We start from the raw sequence: 20,297 nt of genomic DNA, 5'->3' as shown, positions 1-20,297 counted from the left end.
GGTTTCTCTGTGTAGCCCTGGCTGTCCTGGAACTCACGCTGTAAATCAGCCTGGCCTTGAGCTCACAATGATCCATCTACCTCTCCCTCCCAAATGCTGGAATTAAAAGCATGCATCACCACGGCCCGGTTAATTTTTCCTTTTTGAAGCTTAAATTTTCTGTCTGTGTTCATATGTTTGTATTGTTTTTACTTTAGTAGAATTATTATTATTATTATTGAGACAGAGTGTCCTGGAGTTTACGTTCTACACCAGGATGATCCTAAATTCAAAAAGATCCTCCTGCGTCTGCCTCCCAAGTGTTGGAGTTAAAGGCGTGTGCCACTATGCCTGCCAGCCAAATTCTTTATATATATTCTTTGTTGAATATGCATATATTTATATAATAATTATTATAAAAATCTCCTTCACTCTATTGGTTGCCTTTTATTTTTAACATTATGGTTGTATCTGTTTGTTTTTGTGACAAAGATTTGCTATGTATCCTAGGCAACACATGATCTATGTGAATGGTACGTATGAAATGATTATCAACCCGTTGTCCTATTGGGTCTATGCCCAAGATGTGGGCCATAAGCTTTCCTTGTTTTCTGGTGGTGCAAAGTTCTGAACTGCCCTACAAAGGACCACATATAGATAGCCACAGCTACAGAGGACATGCACTGCATAAAACACCCTTCCAGGACTAGGAATGAGTATGGGAGGTGCAGTACAGAGAACTGATCAAACTGTTACGTATAAGTGTTTCTGACCTATGCAATCAGCAAGTTTCTATGACTTGACATGTCAAGAAGAAAGTTTGTCTTGTGATCATACCTGAGAAGTTCCTTTTTATTGATCAAGGCCTTCATATACTCAGAAAGCTTCTTCTGCATTAAAGCCAAACGAAGCCAGGCTCTTCCTCTGCCAACTGGTGTCCTACAAGAGCACAGAAACCAAGTGACTGAGAAGAACAGGAAAGGCAGCAGGACCCGTGCTCCTTCCAATGCCCTTACAGTAGTAGACTAAGGCCTGCTTGAGGCCCCCACCTGTTCTTGCACTTGTAATTGTGGGTGGGGTTGTGAGTCTTGGGTGTTTGGAACAAATAATCTTGCATTTGCATTAGTAAGTAAATGTGCTGTAGTCTGAAGACCAGAACACTGTTTGGCACAGCTGGAAATGTCCCATCAGCTTAGTGTGTAATGAGCCCTAAGATGGAGCGGGTTATGTAAGAAACCGGATACTCAGATGGACACAGGCAAAGTGTGCTAGCATTCGGTAAACATTAAACCATTTTCCCGTGGGAAGCCAATCTACTTTTTCCCCAAGTTTGAAGGCAGGTCTCATGTTCCTGAGGCTCACTTAATCTTGGCTCTAAAATCCATAGATCACAGTTGTTTTCCCAAAATCCAGCCAAGCATAGGTCAAATTTCTTAAGACCTGCTGATTCTCATGTCCATTTTTGTAATCAAACAGAGATGTCTGGTATTATTATCTGAAGACAACCTCTCTTCAGGAAGTACCCTTCAAGAGACACTAACAGTGTCTAGTGGTAACAACATTACAAACTTGGGTTGTTATAAAAATGCACACATTATTAGTAACCCCATTCTTCAAAGAGAGAAAGAAAACTTAGCCCGAGACTTACTTAAGTCCTGGGAGATCTTTAACACTTGCTGTTATCTCTGCAGCTTCTGGAACGAGCTTTTCTACTAGCTCTAGAGGCCCCCAGAAGGATTTGTTTTGTCCAAGAAAAGTTTTCTTGGCTAAGGAAACAAAGCAAAACAGTATTTTAATATTCTTCACAACATAAATACCCCTCTACTACAGACACATAAAGGTGCTTGCATATCTGTGCCGGCATTCTCGTTCACATTCTCTCATTCTCTCTCTCCAGCATTCTTTCTGGGTATCCAATCCTAGGCTATTAGTGTCAAACGTTTCATGCAAGTTGAGAGATGGCTCAGTGAAGCAAGTGTTTTCCACACAAGCATGGCCAGAGTTTGGATCCCTAAGGCCCACGTAAAAGCCAGGTGGGCGTGGTGGCTGACCTAGCACAAGAAGGACTGAGACAGAGAATCCTGGGGCAAGCTGACTAGTTACCCTAGCCAAGTCTGTGAGCCCCAGATTGCCTAAGACCCTCAGCTGGTAAATAAAAACTGAGAATAGGAAACATACTTGCCATCAACCCCTGGCCTTCACACACACACATTCCCATAGATGTGTGCCCCAGATATATGTATACCACATATATAGAAACACATGTAAAAATCATGGTTTCGTAATAGATAAAAATTTACAAAAATAAAAAAATTCTGTACTTCCAAGACTCAGTTCTTCCTTTTTTTTTTTTTTAAAGAATTTGTGTTGGGTTTAATCCCAGCACTCGGGAGGCAGAGGCAGGCGGATCTCTGTGAGTTCGAGACCAGCCTGGTCTACAAGAGCTAGTTCCAGGACAGGCTCCAAAACCACAGAGAAACCCTGTCTCGAAAAACCAAAAAAAAAAAGAATTTGTGATGGGGCCGGGCGGTGGTGGCGCACGCCTTTAATCCCAGCATTCGGGAGGCAGAGGCAGGCGGATCTCTGTGAGTTCGAGACCAGCCTGGTCTACAAGAATTAGTTCCAGGACAGGCTCCAAAACCACAGAGAAACCCTGTCTCGAAAAACCAAAAAAAAAAAAAAAAAAAATTGTGATGGGGCTGGAGAGATGGATCAGCCATTAAAAGTATTGACTATTCTTGTAGAAGATCCAGATAAAACTCCCAGCACCCACACAACAGCTCATAACTGTCTGTTACTACAGTTCCAGGGGATCTGATGTCATCTTCTGGTCTCTGTGGGCACCAGGCACAAACATGGCATACAGGCATAAATGCAGACAGAACACCCATATACATGAAAATTATTAAGTTAAAAAGAGTTAGTGATCTAGCCTATAATAATATTTAATGATTCAGTAGTTAAAACCATATAGTATTAGTGATGAAAACAGCCCAGTGAAAAACCGAATAGTGAAAAGGGAGGAAGGAAGGAAACTAAGGTGACTTAGACTGGGGCCAACCCCAACACTGCTTAAGTGAGAAGAGCAGAACCTGACTACAGCACCCGTTCTGCCCAACTTTTGATCTGGGCTGGTAACTCATCAGTGCTACGCAGGTCTCTCCTGTCAGTTGATGGAGCAGCCATCTTTATCTGCATAGTTACGAAGGTTCTTTCAACTCTAACATCCAAAGACAGTTGTACTTTTATGTACTGTAAGTCCTTTAAGTCAACTAAAATTCTGCTCCTACAAAGGTTGCATTCTACTATTTTTTTTTAAAGACAGGGTCTCTTACTATGTAGCCCTAGCTGGCAAGAAACCTTCTCTATAGATGGGCTAGTCCTGAACACACAGAAATCTCCCTGCCTCTGTCTCCTAAGTGCTGGGAAGTAAAGGCGTGAGCCACCATGCCAAGGCCATCAATACTATTCACCCAAGATTTCTATTTCTTGTCTCCATGGAAAAGGCTTTCTTTCCAGGCAGGCACTGCTAAGGACTGGCTGCACATCTGCATTCCGAGGCCACAGCCCACCTTTCAAGCCGTGCTTCAAGCAGTGCTCCATCACCACGAAGAACTGCTGGAGGGGAGCATAGTCCGAGTCCAGGGTTCGCCCCAGGTTCAGAGCGGATTCAATCAGGCCCTTGATACTCAGCTTTGCCATGTTCATCAGGTTCATGCGTTCGTTAGCCATGAGATAATTAGGATCTGTGGGAAGGGAATGAGCTTACTTAGTGGGAAAGCACACCATGAAACAGTACCATTTCACCATAGTGATGTCTACACTGACGGCATAAAAGCAATGCTGAGCAAGACTGCTGGCGATCTGTCCTGAACCAAGGAAGTGGCACCAAATAGTTATTTTCCATTGTATTCTTCCTGGCCATGAACTTGCTGTAGAAAAGGGTGTTAGTTTCCTTGTTTAATCACTTTAAAAGCAAAACTGAACAACTTTATCAATGCTTAAGTCTTAAATACTCCTCTGGTACCTACCTACCTGGGCACCTCCAAGCAGACTACTTTGCTACCCTGGCACCTGGCTGGGCCGCCATTCTCACTACTCCTCTGATAGCACACGGCATGGCGTGCTGAAAGAGATCCAAGGTGGGGGAAAGCGCTGTACAAGCTACTCCAAGTGTACCATTTACTTTCTTGGTAGCAATAACAATCAATCGCTACTGGGATTAAAGGCGTGAGCCACCATGCCCACCTCACTTGCTAGATTTATGTCTACTTGACACAAGCTGGAGTCAACTCAGGGAACCTCTATTGAGAAAATGCCCCCAAAAGACCAGGCTGTAGGCAGTCCAGTAGGGCATTTTCCTAGTGACTGATTGAGAAGTGCCCAATCCATTGGGAGTTGTGCCACTCCTGGGCTGTAAGAAAGCAGGCTGAGAAACCCATGAGGAGCAAGCCAGAAACCAACACGCCTCTGCATGAGCTCCTGCCTTCAGGTTTGGCTTCCCTCAATGAACAGTGATTCAGGTTTTATAGGCAAATAAACCCTTTCCTCCCCAGGCTGGTTTGGCCAATGGTGTTTCATCACAGCGATATTAACTCTAACTAAGACATTACTTATTAAATTACTTCATAGACTTAATGAACTATTGGTACAATATGGTACAAGAAATTAACTCCCAAGTTTTCAATACTCAGTACCCAGTGTCTGGCTCTAAGCACCAGAAATAACCTAGTTGAGGAAAGTAGCACCAAGACCTTATTGTATTTACAGAACACAGAAGGTCCAGGTACTACTGTGTGCTTCTTAGAATTATGATCTTTTTTTTTTTCCCCCTGAAACAAGGTTTCACTAGAACCAATAATAATCCTCAGCCTCAGCCTGAGCCTCCATAGTGCTGGGATCATATCCATGTATCACCAAATATATCCAATTGTGGTCTTAACTGTTTCTTGTAATGAGCTATGCAGCTGGTCCATAGCACAGTGACCAATGACAGAACCAGAGTCCAGAATGCCTTTGCTCAACTGCAGCCACAATGCCTGTGTTCCTCCCCCACCATGAGCTACTTACAAATGAACTGATGGGAACAGATGCTTTTGATCCTCCAGTCCTAACACGATTATCTTATGTACTCACTATCTCATTATTACTGCTGAAGTATTTCCCTTCCTTTAAAGATGTATTTATTTTTATGTGACTGAGTGCTTTGCCTGCGTATTAGTACACCATGTCCTCACAGTGCCTGTGGGGGCCAGGAGAACAGTCAGATCACCTGGAACTGTAGTTCTTGTGAGCCACCATGCATATCCTGGGACTAGAATGTAGGTCCTCTGAGAGCAGTGAGTGCTGTGAAAGGCACCAGCCCTGCTTCCTCTTCGGTTCAGATGAAAGAACAGGGACAGAACAGTGCTGGGGCTGAGGCTCCACAATCCACAAAGGAAGGATTTAGACTTGGATTTACCATGAAAGCTATATGCATGCATATACACAGAAATCACACAGGAATACACTGTGTATGTGTAACCCTCCCATGCATCAGCAATAACAAATCTGTGTAAATAAACTAAAAGCCGCCCAGTGCTCTATGAAACATTTTACTTCTGCACAGAAAGTCCAAAGTCCTGCTAAAACTACACTTTCATAATTCAAATAAACAACAAGACAAAAACAGGCTATTTTGTCACACAATGCTTTCCTTTATATCTGCCTTCATACTTAAGTCAATAAAGCAAAAATGACCAAATCCTAAACTAATGTACATTAACTTTACAGACTAATAGACTTACAGCCCCAACTATAAAAATTCTTATTTGTTGTAGTGTTCTCATAGGTACTGTGGTAATTACCCAATTAACTAACTTTTAGAGGAAATGTTTCACTACACAGCCCAGGCCGGTCTTGAATTAACAGTCTTTATGCCTCAGCATTCTGAGCAGTCGCGATAAAGGATGAACACCTTTCCATCTAGTTTAGGCAACATTTTAGAGAAACACTTTACATCAAAGTCAAAATGGTCTGTTACCATTACTTATTTCTTGCACATTAACACACTTAAGGCTACCATCAGACATCTCCTTCTCATGTACAGGGATGCTCTGCATGCATATGTCTACATACACATGTACGTCTGGTGCCCACAGAGGCCAGAAGAGGGCATGGAATCCCCTAGAACTGGAGTTACAGAAGGCTGTGAGTTGCCATGTGGGTTCTGGGAGGAGAATGCAGTGCTCTGTGCGGCTCAGACATCTTCTCTAGCTCTCTTTGCCCACGCTACACTAACTTGTCAAGGGCAGGCACCTGAGGCATCTGCATGTCTGTGTTCACTGCTGCTCTATTCACAATGGCAAGGAAGTGGAACCAGTCTAGAAGTCCGCCAACTCCTGAAAGATGATGAAAATGTAGCACATATACACAATGTAACTCTATTCAGACATGAAGAAAAATGAGGTTATTAAATGTGCAGGAAAAGGAACGGAACTAGAAATACTATATTAAGGGAAGAACTCAGGCTCATTAGACAGACACATATTCTCTCAGATGTAGATCTTAGCCATTAATTTCTATGCATGTGCATTTATGTGGGAGTGAGAACGTATCAGGAAACTAGAAAGGGGAAATGATTTAAGTTGGGGAGGGCAGTAGAGCGCTGTGACAGGAGAGTGGTGGGGGAGCAGTGGAGGCAGAAAAGTTGAAGCGGGGAGAGTACAGGGAGCTGAGGAACAGGAAGGAGAGGGAGACGTTAAACCAAAACCAATAATGTATTTTTTAAAAAGTCATAAGGAAATCTGATACTTGATAAACTAATAAAAAAAAATAAATGGATACCACCACACACTACCACCAAGGCTCGGAATGTCTGGGAGGAGGAAGTGGAAACAGGGTGAGCGCAGGGGATAGAGAGGAGTGATGTGGGTGCTGTCTTCTGAACTGACATGGCTATTAGACTCACAAGTTCACAGCAGCCGGTACCTGTGCAAGACTGGAAGCACATAAAGCCAGATGAAATTATGATATAGATGGGCTAGGTGAGCCTCCCACCCCTTACTGAGGTTCTATTGGCAGTTGATAATTGCTTTGGGGATGAATGGAAAACATTCTTTCTGAAGATGTGGCCACTGGTAGGATTCCCATGTTCCAATGCATAGTCCCACACCCCACTTATATAGGCAGCATTAACTGTTCTTAGAGGGTTATACGAACAGTAACAGAATGACAGAAACAGGCTAGGCGTTGTGTGGCACACACCTTTAATCTTAGTACTCAGGAGGTACAGGCAGGCAAATCTCTGTGAGTCTAAGGCCATTCTTGTCTACATAGTAAATTCTAGACTAGTCAAGACCACATAGTGAGACCTTGTCTGAAAAAAAAAAAAGTTGAGCTGGGCATAGTGGTACTTGCTTTTAATCCCAGCACTCAGGAGGCAGAGGCAGGCAGACTTCTGAGTTCAAGGCCAGCCTAGTCTATAGAGTTCTAGGACAGCCAAGGCTGCACAGAAAAATTCTGATTCAAAAACCTAAAAAGTTGAGGGTGGAATGTTTTGGAGGGGACATAGAGAAAGTTGGAGTGGGGAATTATCATATTTCATTGTAAACATGTTCAAAAATGTCAAGCCTCCCCCCAGTAATACCAAGGAATGCCACTGTCCTTGGATGCCCATCAGAGAGAGATAAGAAGATCCTTCTTAACAAAGATGCTACATGTCACGGTTGTTGGACATAGAGAAACACAACAATACCAACTAACAGGCAAGAAGCGCTGGCTTGCTCAATAGTGTGATTTGTTACAAGAGTAACCAACCACTTGCTGATTGGATTTGCAGCCTATTCCGTAAGCAGGAATTCACATCTGGAATTGTAAACCTGGTCACAGGCCTACTGGGAGGCTGTTGCTGCTGTTTTGCCGAGCAGACATGGTGTGTTCATCCAACTGCCTTACACATGTATTTATGTCCACAGATTCGTGGGGCCGGCTTTGATCAGAGGAGTTAACAGCAAAAACTTATAACTGATCACAGTGCTGTGTGTGAGTGGTTTTAGATTCAGCAATGAGATATCTGTATTACCCCCTCCAAGGCTCAGGTTAACTCACAGAAGGGAAATAATGTTGGCACTAGGTGTGTGTATAGATGATCAAAATATATTGTGTATATTCATGAAAACGTCACAATGAAACCATTATGTATAATTCATGTCTAATACAAATTTATTTATTTATATTTATTTATTTATTTTGATTTTTTGAGACAGGGTTTCTCCGTAGTTTTTTGTTGTTGTTGTTCCTGTCCTGGAACTAGCTCTTGTAGACCAGGCTGGCCTCGAACTCACAGAGATCCGCCTGCCTCTGCCTCCCGAGTGCTGGGATTAAAGGCATGCGCTGCCACCACCACCCGGCTCTAATACAAATTTAAAAAACAGAGTACTTGCTTAGATATATGAGGTCCTGGGTTATTGTACCTCAGCACTGGGGGGGGGCAAGGGAGAGAGTCAAACAGGGACAGTGAAATATACAAAAAATTATCATCATGCTGGGAGATGGTGGTGCGTACCTTTAATCCCAGGACTTGGGAGACAGAGAGGTGGATCTCTGTGAGTTCAAGGCCAGCCTGGCTTACAGAGTGAGATCCAGAACAGGTTCCAAAGCTACAGAGAAACCCTGTCACAAAAAACAAAAAACTTTTTCCCTCTCAAAGCAGAAGAATATACCAAAAAATATTAATTTTCTTAGCAGCAGGATGCATCATCCAGTGTTTCCAACATCTTGTGATCACTGGTGGTGTGGGGATAGTATTTTAGAGAGCTACTGGACGCCCGACTGCGCCCCTCTCAACCGACGGCAGGAGACGGACCAGATCTCAGCCGGCCTGCCGTCAGTAGCACTGCTATGCTTCAGTCCTGTGGACCACCAGTTTGGGAGCTAGTCACTCCTACTCCGTCAGACTCGAGGGCATATGTATGTCTATGAACTCTCAGAAGAGCAGATTAGCGAGTTCAACCCAGCAGGACAAAACACCTGACAGGAATTCACAAGACCCTTCGAGAGTAGTAACATAATATGTCTATACAATAAAACCTTGATTATGGATGCCTACAGGAAATACAAGAGATACTTAATGTTCTATTACTATGTAGTATGTTTAGGTAAACCTAATTTCTACTAAAGCTGAACTAATTTTTTTTTTTGCAGCAGTTATTCATCAAGATCTCCTTATTATTTGGAAGATCAACGTTTTCTCTTGGTGAACTGGCATGTGGCCTGTAATGCCAGATTCTCAGGAGGCTAAATATTTATTTATTTATTTATTTATTTATTTATTTATTTATTTATTTATTTATTATGTATGCAATGTTCTGTCTGTGTGTATGCCTGCAGGCCAGAAGAGGGAACCAGACCTCATTACAGATGGTTGTGAGCCACCATGCTGGGAATTGAACTCAGGACCTTTGGAAGAGCAGGCAATGCTCTTAGCCACTGAGACATTTCTCCAGCCCCTCAGGAAGCTAAATTTAAGGTCTGCCTGGGATACAGAACGGGTTCAAGGCCAGCTTGGGTAACTTGTCATCAAGACCTTTTATCAAAATAAAAACAAATAATTAAAAAAATAAAAAAGGACCCGGGGTATAGCTCAGGGGCTAGACAGCTGGCCTAAGCATCTGTGGAAACCTAGGTTTAATTTCTAGTACTGAGAAAAATTAAAAGCATTATCACCCCCCTCACACATACAGAGTCTCACTATGTAGCCCTGGCTGTCCTGGAACTAGCTATGTAGACCAGGCTAGCCTTGAACTCACAGAGATCTACCTGCCTCTGCCTTCCACCGCTCGGTTTGTGTGTTTTTCTTGATAGTAAAAGAGAAATCTGGAAACTCTAAAAAAGACTTTCATCATAAAACAGCACCTAACTAACGCGAAGACACTTATTTCTGAGAATTCGGTAGTCTTCATCACTAGCCTGATTGTGTACAGTCCTATCTGCACACTCTCCATAAGCCATGTCAGACATCACACACATTTCTACTCAGCAGAAGTGGAGGAAACTGACCTCTGCACCACTTTTCTGAAGAACTCTGTTAAGGCAGCTGGTCAAGAGTATCTCATGATAAACTCATCTTTATCGCTACCTTTTCTTGTTAACAGTATAATCCAAAACGGGCTTCGCTGAAATATGGCTCTGTTAGAAGGTTTATATCCACTCTTAATCTTTGGTATCAACTATTTACTGGTGTGAACTAACATTTGACTTTATGCATGGAATTTTGTCACTTTGAGGCTCAAATTCCCCTGAAGTGAGGTAACAGAGAGAGAGAGAGAGAGAGAGAGAGAGAGAGAGAGAGAGAGAGCAGGTCTAGTTTTGCTGTGAAAACAACACACATTCATATCAACCATATTCATGACACACTGGCACACGGGTTCTCCATGGGATGTAGAGAAACAGACATGCTCCCCCCCTCCCCAAATTCCTCTGACACCAAGTACCATGAACTCCGTGGTCCTGGAGCATCAGCATCAGAACACAGGAAAGCCATGAGGGTTAGCGCTCAGGCGCAGTGGGGCTAGTGAATCTTGTCTGTAATTTACCATGAAGTGAAACACTTACTTAGAAGATTCTTGTCTCCAGTTTGTCAAAACTTCATGATTCCACAAAGGCAAATAACATATTATAATATAACATATAATTTAATAATATATGATATATCTCAACAGGAGGCAGAAAGAATGAAATTAGAAGGAAAAGAAATAACTAAATAGTGTGTGTGTGTGGGGGGGAGAACAAACTAACAAAACCCAAAACTTAAGAAACATCAACAAAACTCAAAGCTGAATCTTTGATAAAGATCAGCAATATTGAAGCCAGAAATACTGACCCATGCCTGTAATCCTAGTAGACAGGAGATTGAAGCAAGACGATCGTGATCTGAGGTCAGCCCAGACTACCTGGCAATGTCCTGACTCAACAATAGGCTTCATGACTCCACGCGTAATGTGACCACCGCCTCCCACCCTAGCTGCTGTCCTTCCCTGCCCTGACGAGCACTATCCCTTCTCACACTGTAATCCCAGCGATCCCTTCTTTCCCTACAGCAACAATAGGAAGCAAACATTAGCAAACATTTACCCACTGACCAACACAAAAGTCGAATGACTAAAACCAAAGAAAGGAAAGACAAGACACTGGGCTCACTGACCTTACAGAAATAAGCGAAAATTTTTTTTTTTAATTGTTTTTCGAGACAGGGTTTCTCTGTGTCCTTGGCTGTCCTAGAATTTGCTCTGTAAACCAGGCTGGCCTTGAACTCACACAAATTCACCTGGGATTAAAGGTGCGCACCACCACTGCCTAGCAATGAGTGAAACTGTAAAGGAAAAACGTGGGTGATTTCCTAGAAATACACAAATCAATTGAAACTCACAAGAAACAGAGAACATGAGCAAATAAGTACAAGAAAAGATACTGAACTGGTAATAAAGCAAAACCTAAATCTCAGATAGAAAACCAGAAGCAAATGACCTCACTGTTGAAGTTAATCATTTAGAATTAATATCAATCTTTTGTAAACTATTCCAGAAAATATTTCCTTACGACAGAAAGAGAAAAGAGAGACCTGCACTGTAATATTCCTTACAAATGTAGATGTAAAAAGCCTCAACAAAACACTGGCAACATACACAGAAGATCATAACACAACCAAGCAGGCCCGAGGCCAGAACGGAAGGTTTGCACGGATTCAGCATACGTAAGTCAAGCAAGGCAATACGCCAAGTTAATAAAGGCTGTGGTTTCAATAGACATAGATGTAGACAAAATGTAGGCTGACATATCTAAAAACACTTATATGTAACAAACTAGGAAAAGAAAAGAATTTCCTTTTTGTGTCTTTTTGGTTTTTTGAGATGTGGTTTCTGTGTTTAACAGCTCTGACTGTCCTGGAACTTGCTTTGTAGACTTACTGAGATCCACCTGCCTCTGCCTCCCCAGTGCTAAGATTAAAGATATGGGCCACCACTGACCAGCTAAGAAGGGAATTTCTTTAACCTGGTAAAATGCAACTAGGAAAAACTACCTACTACAATAATATCTAAAGGTAAAAGACTTCACTAGAGGTCAGCAACAGGATACACACGGTCATTCTCACCAGTTCTAAAAAATACCCTAGAGGAGAGTTTAGTCAGGGCAATTAGGAAAAACAAAAGGCATCTAGATGAGAAGGAAGGGGTAAAATCATAGTTTTGGAGATTATGTTATTATAGATTTAAAGATTCCATAAGCAAACAGAAAGTATTAGCTAATCAGTGCATTTGGCAAGGCTACAGGATACAAGATCAATACAAGACTTAATTGGATAGCAGTCTCTTCTCTGGCATATTGCTTTCTGCAAGTCACCATGATCTAAAAATATTTAATGGAAAATTCCAGAAATAACTAATAAGTTTTAAATTGCATGCCTTTCTATGCAGTGCAATGAAAATGTATTCCTTTCTTGTCCACAGTGGAAAATGAATCACCTCTCTGTCCGGTCATCTTTATGCCATATAAGCTGTATAGACATATGCCTGTCAGTCACTCAGAAGCCGCCTTAGTTACAGTATCACAGTGTGTCTATTATTGATTAATAGCCATTATTTAATAATGGCTTGAAAATGCAAGAGTAGTGATGCTGGAAATTTAGATATGCCAAAGAGACAGTCTGTTGTACAGTGTTTCTGTTCAGTGAGAAAATGAGCATTCTCAGCTTTACCAGGGAAAAAGGCATGCTGTGGCTATGCTTCAGCACCATAAAGTATCTGAGGTTATGTCCAATCAACCTACTACACAATATTATTATAATTGTTATCATTTATTAGCTAATCTCGAATCCTGCCTAATAACAAACTGAATGTTTTCCTTGAAAAGTATACATAGAAAAAGCATACTGCATATAGCTTTCAGCATTACTACAGTTTTAAAAAATCAACTTGTAGATGAGAAAGGACCAAATCAGTAGCAAAAAGCTCAAAAATGACTTCACTTGCATGGTATCAAAAAGAAAATACTTAAGCCGGGCGATGGTGGCGCACACCTTTAATCCCAGCACTCGGGAGGCAGAGGCAGGCGGGTCTCGGTGAGTTTGAGACCAGCCTGGTCTACAGAGTAGTTCCAGGACAGGCTCCAAAGCCACAGAGAAACCCTGTCTCGAAAAACCAAAAAAAAAAAAAGAAAAAAAAAAAAAGAAAATACTTACAAATAAATTGACAAAAGATGTGCAAGCTTTGTGCACTGAAAACAAAATGTGGAAATAAATTTTTGTTTGTTTCTTTGTTTTTTGCTGAGACAGGGTTTCTCTCTGAAGCTTAGGAACCAGTCTTAGAACTTGCTCTGCAGACCAGGCTGGCCTCAAACTCACAGAGATCCACCTATCGGTGCCTTCCAAGTGCTGGGATTAAAGGCATGTGCCATCACTGCCTGGATGGAAATGAAAATTTAAAGCATCAAAATACACAGAAATCTAATGTCAATGAGTTTCAAGACTTAATTATGCTAAAATGGCAATACTCTTTGAGTTAATACAGATTCAAAGCAATCCCTATCAAAATCCCAGCTGTCTTTTTGTTTTGTTTTGTTTTGTCTTTTTGGATTTTCGAGACAGGGTTTCTCCGTAGCTTTTTGGTTCCTGTCCTGGAACTAGCTCTTCTAGACTAGGCTGGCCTCGAACTCACAGAGATCCGCCTGCCTCTGCCTCCCGAGTGCTGGGATTAAAGGCGTGCGCCACCACCGCCCGGCTCCCAGTTGTCTTATTTACAGGAATTGGCAAGCTTATCCTAAAATATCTACAGGAATGCAAAAGATCCAGATGAGTCTAAATAAATCCTGAAAAAGAAAGGAGCTGGAGAGATGTCTCAGCGGTTAAACGTGCAGAAGGTCTAAGTTTGATTCCCAGCACCCACAGCAAGCAACTCCAGCTCCAGGGAATCTGACACCTCTGCACTTGTGAGTGTACCCAGACACACAGACATGCGCGCACGCGCGCGCACACACACACACACACACACACACACAGATACAAAATAACCAGGACCAGAGACCAAAATTCAAGAGCTAAAACTATAAAACTCAACATAGAAGACAGGGATCCAAATTTTTGTAAGACTGAGAAAGTGTTTTCTTACATACATAAGATCAGATCCAAAGAGCATGTAACAAATGAAAAAAAATAGAATAGCTATATTTCAACATAGTTAAAAAATATTTGTGTTTCTGAGCAGTGGTGGTGCACACCTTTAGCCTTTAATCCCAGTACTGTTGAGGCAGAGGCAGGTGTGTCTCTCTGAGTTCAAAGCTAGCCTGATCTATGGAGCTAGTTCCAGGACAGCCTCCAAAAACTACACTGAGAAACCTGTCTCAAAAACTAAATAAATAGAAACAAAAAACCCCAAAACAAAACAAAAAACAAAATCAAATTTTTGCTTCAAAGACTACAATCAAGAAAGTAAAAAGACACACACACCTTTATTCTAGCACTCAGGAGGCAGAGGTGCTCAGATCTCTTAAATGCAAGGCCAGCCTGGTTTACATAGAGAGTTCCGGGCCAGCCAAAAATGTACAGTAAAACACTGGAAAACAAGAGACTGGAGAGATGGCTCAAAGATTAAGAGCATTGATTGTTCTTTCAGAGGTCCTGAGTTCAATTCCCAGCATCCACATGGTGGCTCACAACCATCTATAAAGACGTTTGAAGCCCTCTTCTGGTGAGTAGGCAAACATGCAGACTGAACACTGTATTAATAAATAAATCTTTAAAAATAAATAAAAGCAAAACAAAAAGAAGGAAGGAAGAAAGAGGGCTGGAGAGACGACTCAGACGTTAGCACTGCATAGTAGCTCACAACCATCTGTAACTCCAGTTCCAGGGCATCTGACACCCTCTATGGCTTCTGTGGTTGCGCACGCGCGCGCGCGCGCGCGCGCACACACACACACACACACACACACGGTGCATACATGGTGCACATATATACATGCAGACAAAACACTCCCACATAGAAACACACACATAATAATAAGTTTTCTAAAAAGGAAACTAGAAAGTACCAGTTAAGGATCTAACGAAGCTACAACCTTGTGTGCTGCTGATTGTATGTAAAATGGTGTAGGTGCTTTAGACAAGTCTGACATTTCTCAAAAATGTTAGAGTCGAGGCTGCAGACATGCTCGTTGTTTAAGAGCCCTGACTGTTCTTCCAGAGGCCCTGGGTCAGAGTCCTAGTACCCACATGGTGGCTTACAGCTGTCTGGACCCCGTGTGTACCAAGTACACCTGTGGTGCAAAGACATTTCTAGGTAAAACACCAATACATATAAAATAAAAATTAAAATTATTGAAATGCCATTTTATCTAGAATTCCACTTCAAGATATTTTCTCACTATGAAACATTATGAATCCATTGTGTGTTTTCACGTAAACATTCCTTATAATTAACTATAAACACATCAAATATCTACCAACATGATGGCTGGACAAAATACAGCAGCATGTTTTCTGCACATAATAGGGACAAGCTCTGAAAATATGCTGAGTGAGAGAAGTCACGAACAAAAAGACATGAATTTCATGACAGTGTTTCTATGGGATGTCCAGAACAGGTGAACTACAAAGATGGGAAGGAGACTGGGGATTGGCATGGACAGGCAGGTAGGAGAAATAGGGAACGGTTGATAATGGGTACATGGGTTCCTGTTTCGGGAGGTGACAACATTATAGAGCAGGATGGTGGTGATGGAAACACGCAGCTTTGTGAATGCATTAACGATCACTCTGTTCACTGTAAAATGGTAGTCTTTACCCGGTGTGAGAATTACATCTCAATAAAGCTGACATTGGGAAAAAAACTGAGAGATTCAAGAGGCAGTGATGTATGATTTGTATCATTTTGAAGCAGCCCACCAAAACAAAATTAGATACCAGAGATCTAATAGTCTGAAAAGTGGGCTGGACTTTTAATAGTTTTCAGAAATTGCTGTTACCTTTGACTGCTGTGAAAATTACAAATATAAAAGCAAATTTAAAAACAAGTCACAGGGCCGGGTGGTGGTGGCGCACGCCTTTAATCCCAGCACTCGGGAGGCAGAGGCAGGTGGATCTCTGTGAGTTTGAGGCCAGCCTGGTCTACAAGAGCTAGTTCCAGGACAGGAACCAAAAAGCTATGGAGAAACCCTGTCTCGAAAAATCAAAAAACAAAACAAAAAACAACAACAACAAAAACAAAAAACAAGTCACAGCAGGGCGGTGGTGGCGCACGCCTTTAATCCCAGCACTTGGGAGGAAGAGGCAGGCGGATCTCTGTGAGTTCGAGACCAGCCTGGTCTAGAAGCGCTAGTTCCAGGACAGGCTCCAAAGCTACAGAGAAACCCTGTCTCGAAAAACCAAAACCAAAAAAAAAAAAAAAAAAAAAAAAAAAAAAAAGTCACAGGAAAGTTTGATGTAATAATAATGTCCCGGTTAAATGTTTTGACAAAAATCCCAAGGAAAACTGTAAATACATAGAGCGCTGTACTACTTGAAAGAAGCACAGGAACTTCTCAGTTATCGCCATGGTACATAAAACCCAAATTGGACACTCCTTCTAATGGAGGACAATTAAAAGGTAGTTAGAGGATAAACAAAAAGAAAAGAAGCAAACGGAAAGGCAACGGCAAGAGAAAGCTGAGAGACACTGGTGAGGCACGCACCTTCTGTATCAGCACGCACTTGTTCCACCAAATCAGTCAAATCCTCCCAAGAGTCTTTGCAAACGGCAAAAAGAAAGGAAAAGAAAGATAAAATGTCATGCAGGTAAGAAAGGAAAGTGCTTTTAAAAATAAGATTCCCCAAGGGGTAACTGAGAGGGAGGCGGCCTGGGATTCTGTCATTTAACAGAGATTAGCAGGGAAAGGGGCTGGGACTGCGAGCAAGGAGGCGGAGGTATTATCACACCACTGAATGCTCCAAGCTATGGTCAGTTACCTCAAGGTTCCCAGTGGACAGAAACAAGTGCGCTTGCTTAGCACAAGCAACACAAATGTTCTTCTGTTGAGAGCTCAATCAGACTCTGAAATCTGAGCGTGTGCCGCAGCCACACCGGTCAGCACTTACGTGGAACACTTCAGCAAAGCTGAAAGCATGTGGACATTTTTCTTCAGACTCAGGACAAATAAATATCATGATGAAAATGATCGACTTTTCTTAAAATAATAATAAAAAATCTAAGCCCACAGAACAAAGACAAAAGTTGTCATTCTGTGCACACATAAAACAAACCACCTAAACGTCACTAAAGTCAGGTGGCCTTCATTGTGCAGAACTGGGAAAGTGTGGGCAGCACCCCACAACAACAAATATTAATGTTTCCACACGGCATGAATGGATACTCAGATTAAATAGTGAAATATAAAACAACCTCAAGCAAATGCAAAGCCTGTGCTTTTACCAAATGAGTTTAAAACAGTTATAAAACATATTTCAAGTTTCCAGGAGTTTGTTTTCTTTCTTCTTTCTAAAGATTTTTTTTTAAATGTGTGTGTGTGTATTGCACATGTGCTGATACCCACAGAAGCCTGAAGAGAGTTCCAGAGTCCCTGGAGCTGCAGTTAGAGGTAGCTGTAGCTCAAGTGGCCAGATGTGGGTGCTGGGAACCAAATTCAGCTTCTCTGGAAGAGCAGCAAGTGTTCTTCATCCCTGAGCCACCTTTACAATCCCCAGAGACTTTTCAAAATGGTGGCTTCGTGTATGCAAATATCCCTTAGAAAGTGTCTCCCACAGGAAAAGTAGACTTCCAACGCCACTCCTATGACTTCATGGTACGCTGGTATTTAAACATCTTCTGTGGAGACGTGACTCAGTGTGCTGTTCTCGTTCTAAGCCCTTGACTACATTATGTGCTACCACTGTACACAACGGAAGGTCACGGAAGCTCACGGAAGGTCACAGAAGCTCACGGCTCATGCAAATGTGCTTTCGGCCACCCATTCACATTACTGGTCTACAGATTCACCATGGTCTCTTGCCAGCAAACAGGATGGACATCCCGTCTTACCTTTTATTCACTAAAATCTTACTGGTCACCTAATAAAACAAATTCTCTGCTTAGTAAAACAAAGCTCCTCCAAGACTTCTGCAGAGAGTCTGCAAAGTGTAGTGTCCACCAGGGGTCTCTGTGACATCTCCTGTGTGTCCTGTGTAGGGCAGTTTCTGCCGCCTCCCCCTACCATCTCTACAGGGCCTCATTCTAGGGTCCATCCCAGGCTGGCCTGGAAGAGCTCAGAGCAATCTTTCTGCCTCATTTTTCTGAGTGCTGGGATTATGGGGTGGGATTTCAGAAATACAGTATTATGCTCAGGTCTGTTTTCTTTTTCAAAAGTATCTGAGGTAATACAACCCACCAAGATGCGTCGTCTCTCTTCGAGCTCAAGAGCTGCTTCACTGTCACTTCTCTTTCCTCGGCATCTTGGGGATTTACTGCAGAACAGATGTGAGTTGGGGTGTGACTAGCACGCACCCCTCCTCAAGAACAGACATGCTATTCTTTTATAATCCAAACTCTAAGTCTTATAAAATATTTTTGTTTTGCTTTGTTTTGGGGACAGGGTCTCACTATGTAGACCAGGCTGGTCTCGAACTCACAGAGATCTGCCTGCCTCTGCCTCCTAAGTGCTCGGATTAAAGGAGTGCACCACCACTGCCCAGCTTTCTTTCTCTCTCTCTCTCTCTCTCTCTCTCTCTCTCTCTCTCTCTCTCTCTCTCTCTCTCTCTCTCTCTCTGTCTCTTTCTTTTTCAAGACAGGACTTCTCTGTGCAGCCCTGGCCTTGAACTCACAGAGATCTACTTGCCTCTGCCTCCCAGGCACTAGGATTAAAGCTGTACAGCACAACCACCTCCCATCTGTAGTTGTATTTTCGCAGCAACAGAAAGCAATCTGAAATGACCACTACCTAACACCATAGATGGGTGCACTTTAAGAATCTGCTCTAGACCAGGTGTGGTGACACACTCTAATCCTGGCACTGGAGGCAAAGGCTGGGAGATCTCTGAGTTTGAGACTAGCCCCGTCTACAGATCAAGTTCCCAACTACATAGGTCTCAAAAAAAGAAAACAAAACAAGAATTTGCTACAGATTAAGAACTGTACCAGATCTTATCAAAGTGTTAAAGCATGACCAGGAAGCTTCTGAAACAGCTTTGTCTAAAGAGTTTCAATTCCCATCTGACCCAGAAGGAAGCTAGTGTTCTCATGGCCTGTGTGGTGCCATGTGACTATGAGCAAACATGTGGCCACTACTCTTCCAAACACTTAGCTTACTTAAAATACTTAAAAATCAGTTATTATTTATTAATGTGTGTATGATGTAAACATAGGCCCCACTACACAGTGAGTTTGAGGTTAGTATGGCCTATTTAAGACTCCATCTCTGTCTCTCTGTAGCTGCAGGGCCTGTAACTTGTGATTCTCCTGCCTCAACCTCCCCAGTGTTGCTCAGTTCAAAATAAAGGTTTAAATGCTTAGAGCAACCCTGACAATGTATTTTTAAAGACTCAAGCATTACTGAATGTCTCAGATATTTTACTTCTAAAATGAAAGCTAACAAAATAGTCAAGGTGTAGCAACAGACACCCAAACTCCATTAAAAAACTGAGAACTCAGTTGTCTGCCAAACAACAATGGCTAAAGGAACTCTGGCTAGAGATACTAAAGGAGGGGTCGGGTTGACAGTCACTGCCATTAGCCACCCTTGGGATGAAGCCCGGGCCTTCACGTGCTGGGCAAAAGGTTTACGGCTGGCTGCACCCCACTTAAAATCCTGTACTTTTAGATTCTGAGACAGGAGCTCATTACATTGTCAACGCTGGCTTCAGAGTCACTCTGCACTTTACACAGGCCTTGAACCTTTGATCCTCCTGCTTCAGCCTTCTGAGAAGCTGGAATCCCAGGGCTAAGACACTGCAGGGAAGCACAGGTAATGCAGGCTATGGCCACAGATGTAGAACACTGACTATGGATGTGAACACTGAGAAAGCATGTTCAGAAAGAGCACCCACATAGAACTTTAAATAAAATGTATTACTTTTTATTTTATATTTTTTGTGTATTGACTTTAACTAGAAAAATAATGTTTCAATGAAAATATACATGTATACCAACACTAAACATTTCATTTTTAAAAATTTCATTCTTTTGAACATATTGACACAGAAACTTGTATTTCTGGGATATTTAAGTATAGTTAAAAGCAAGCAATTGCTTAGGAACAGTTTCATTTATCTACATAAATGGTTCTAGCTCAAAAAAAAATCCTATTTCTTCTCTAGAACA

At 42.1% G+C, this 20,297-nt stretch overlaps 1 protein-coding gene across 7 annotated transcripts in view; it reads right to left on the bottom strand.

The window, feature by feature from the left end:
* The window catches only part of Rufy3 (RUN and FYVE domain containing 3), an 86,127-nt gene that overhangs the window by 35,994 nt on the left and 29,836 nt on the right, over positions 1-20,297 (bottom strand). For 5 of the 7 annotated variants that reach the window (XM_057771437.1, XM_057771440.1, XM_057771441.1 and 2 more), the window contains exons 2-4: positions 3,552-3,725; positions 1,628-1,745; positions 817-918 (exon numbers count right to left, since the gene is read on the bottom strand). In XM_057771437.1, the coding sequence (XP_057627420.1) occupies positions 817-918; positions 1,628-1,745; positions 3,552-3,725 (394 nt within the window). Of the gene's footprint in view, positions 1-816; positions 919-1,627; positions 1,746-3,551; positions 3,726-16,680; positions 16,735-20,297 lie in introns of all 7 variants that reach the window. The other 2 variants (XM_057771438.1, XM_057771442.1) reach the window with 1 other exon arrangement.

Source organism: Chionomys nivalis, chromosome 6, assembly GCF_950005125.1.
Source record: "Chionomys nivalis chromosome 6, mChiNiv1.1, whole genome shotgun sequence".
Lineage (NCBI taxonomy): Eukaryota > Metazoa > Chordata > Mammalia > Rodentia > Cricetidae > Chionomys > Chionomys nivalis.
Note: the sequence above shows the minus strand (reverse complement) of the source record. Positions and strands in the feature narration are given on the sequence as shown.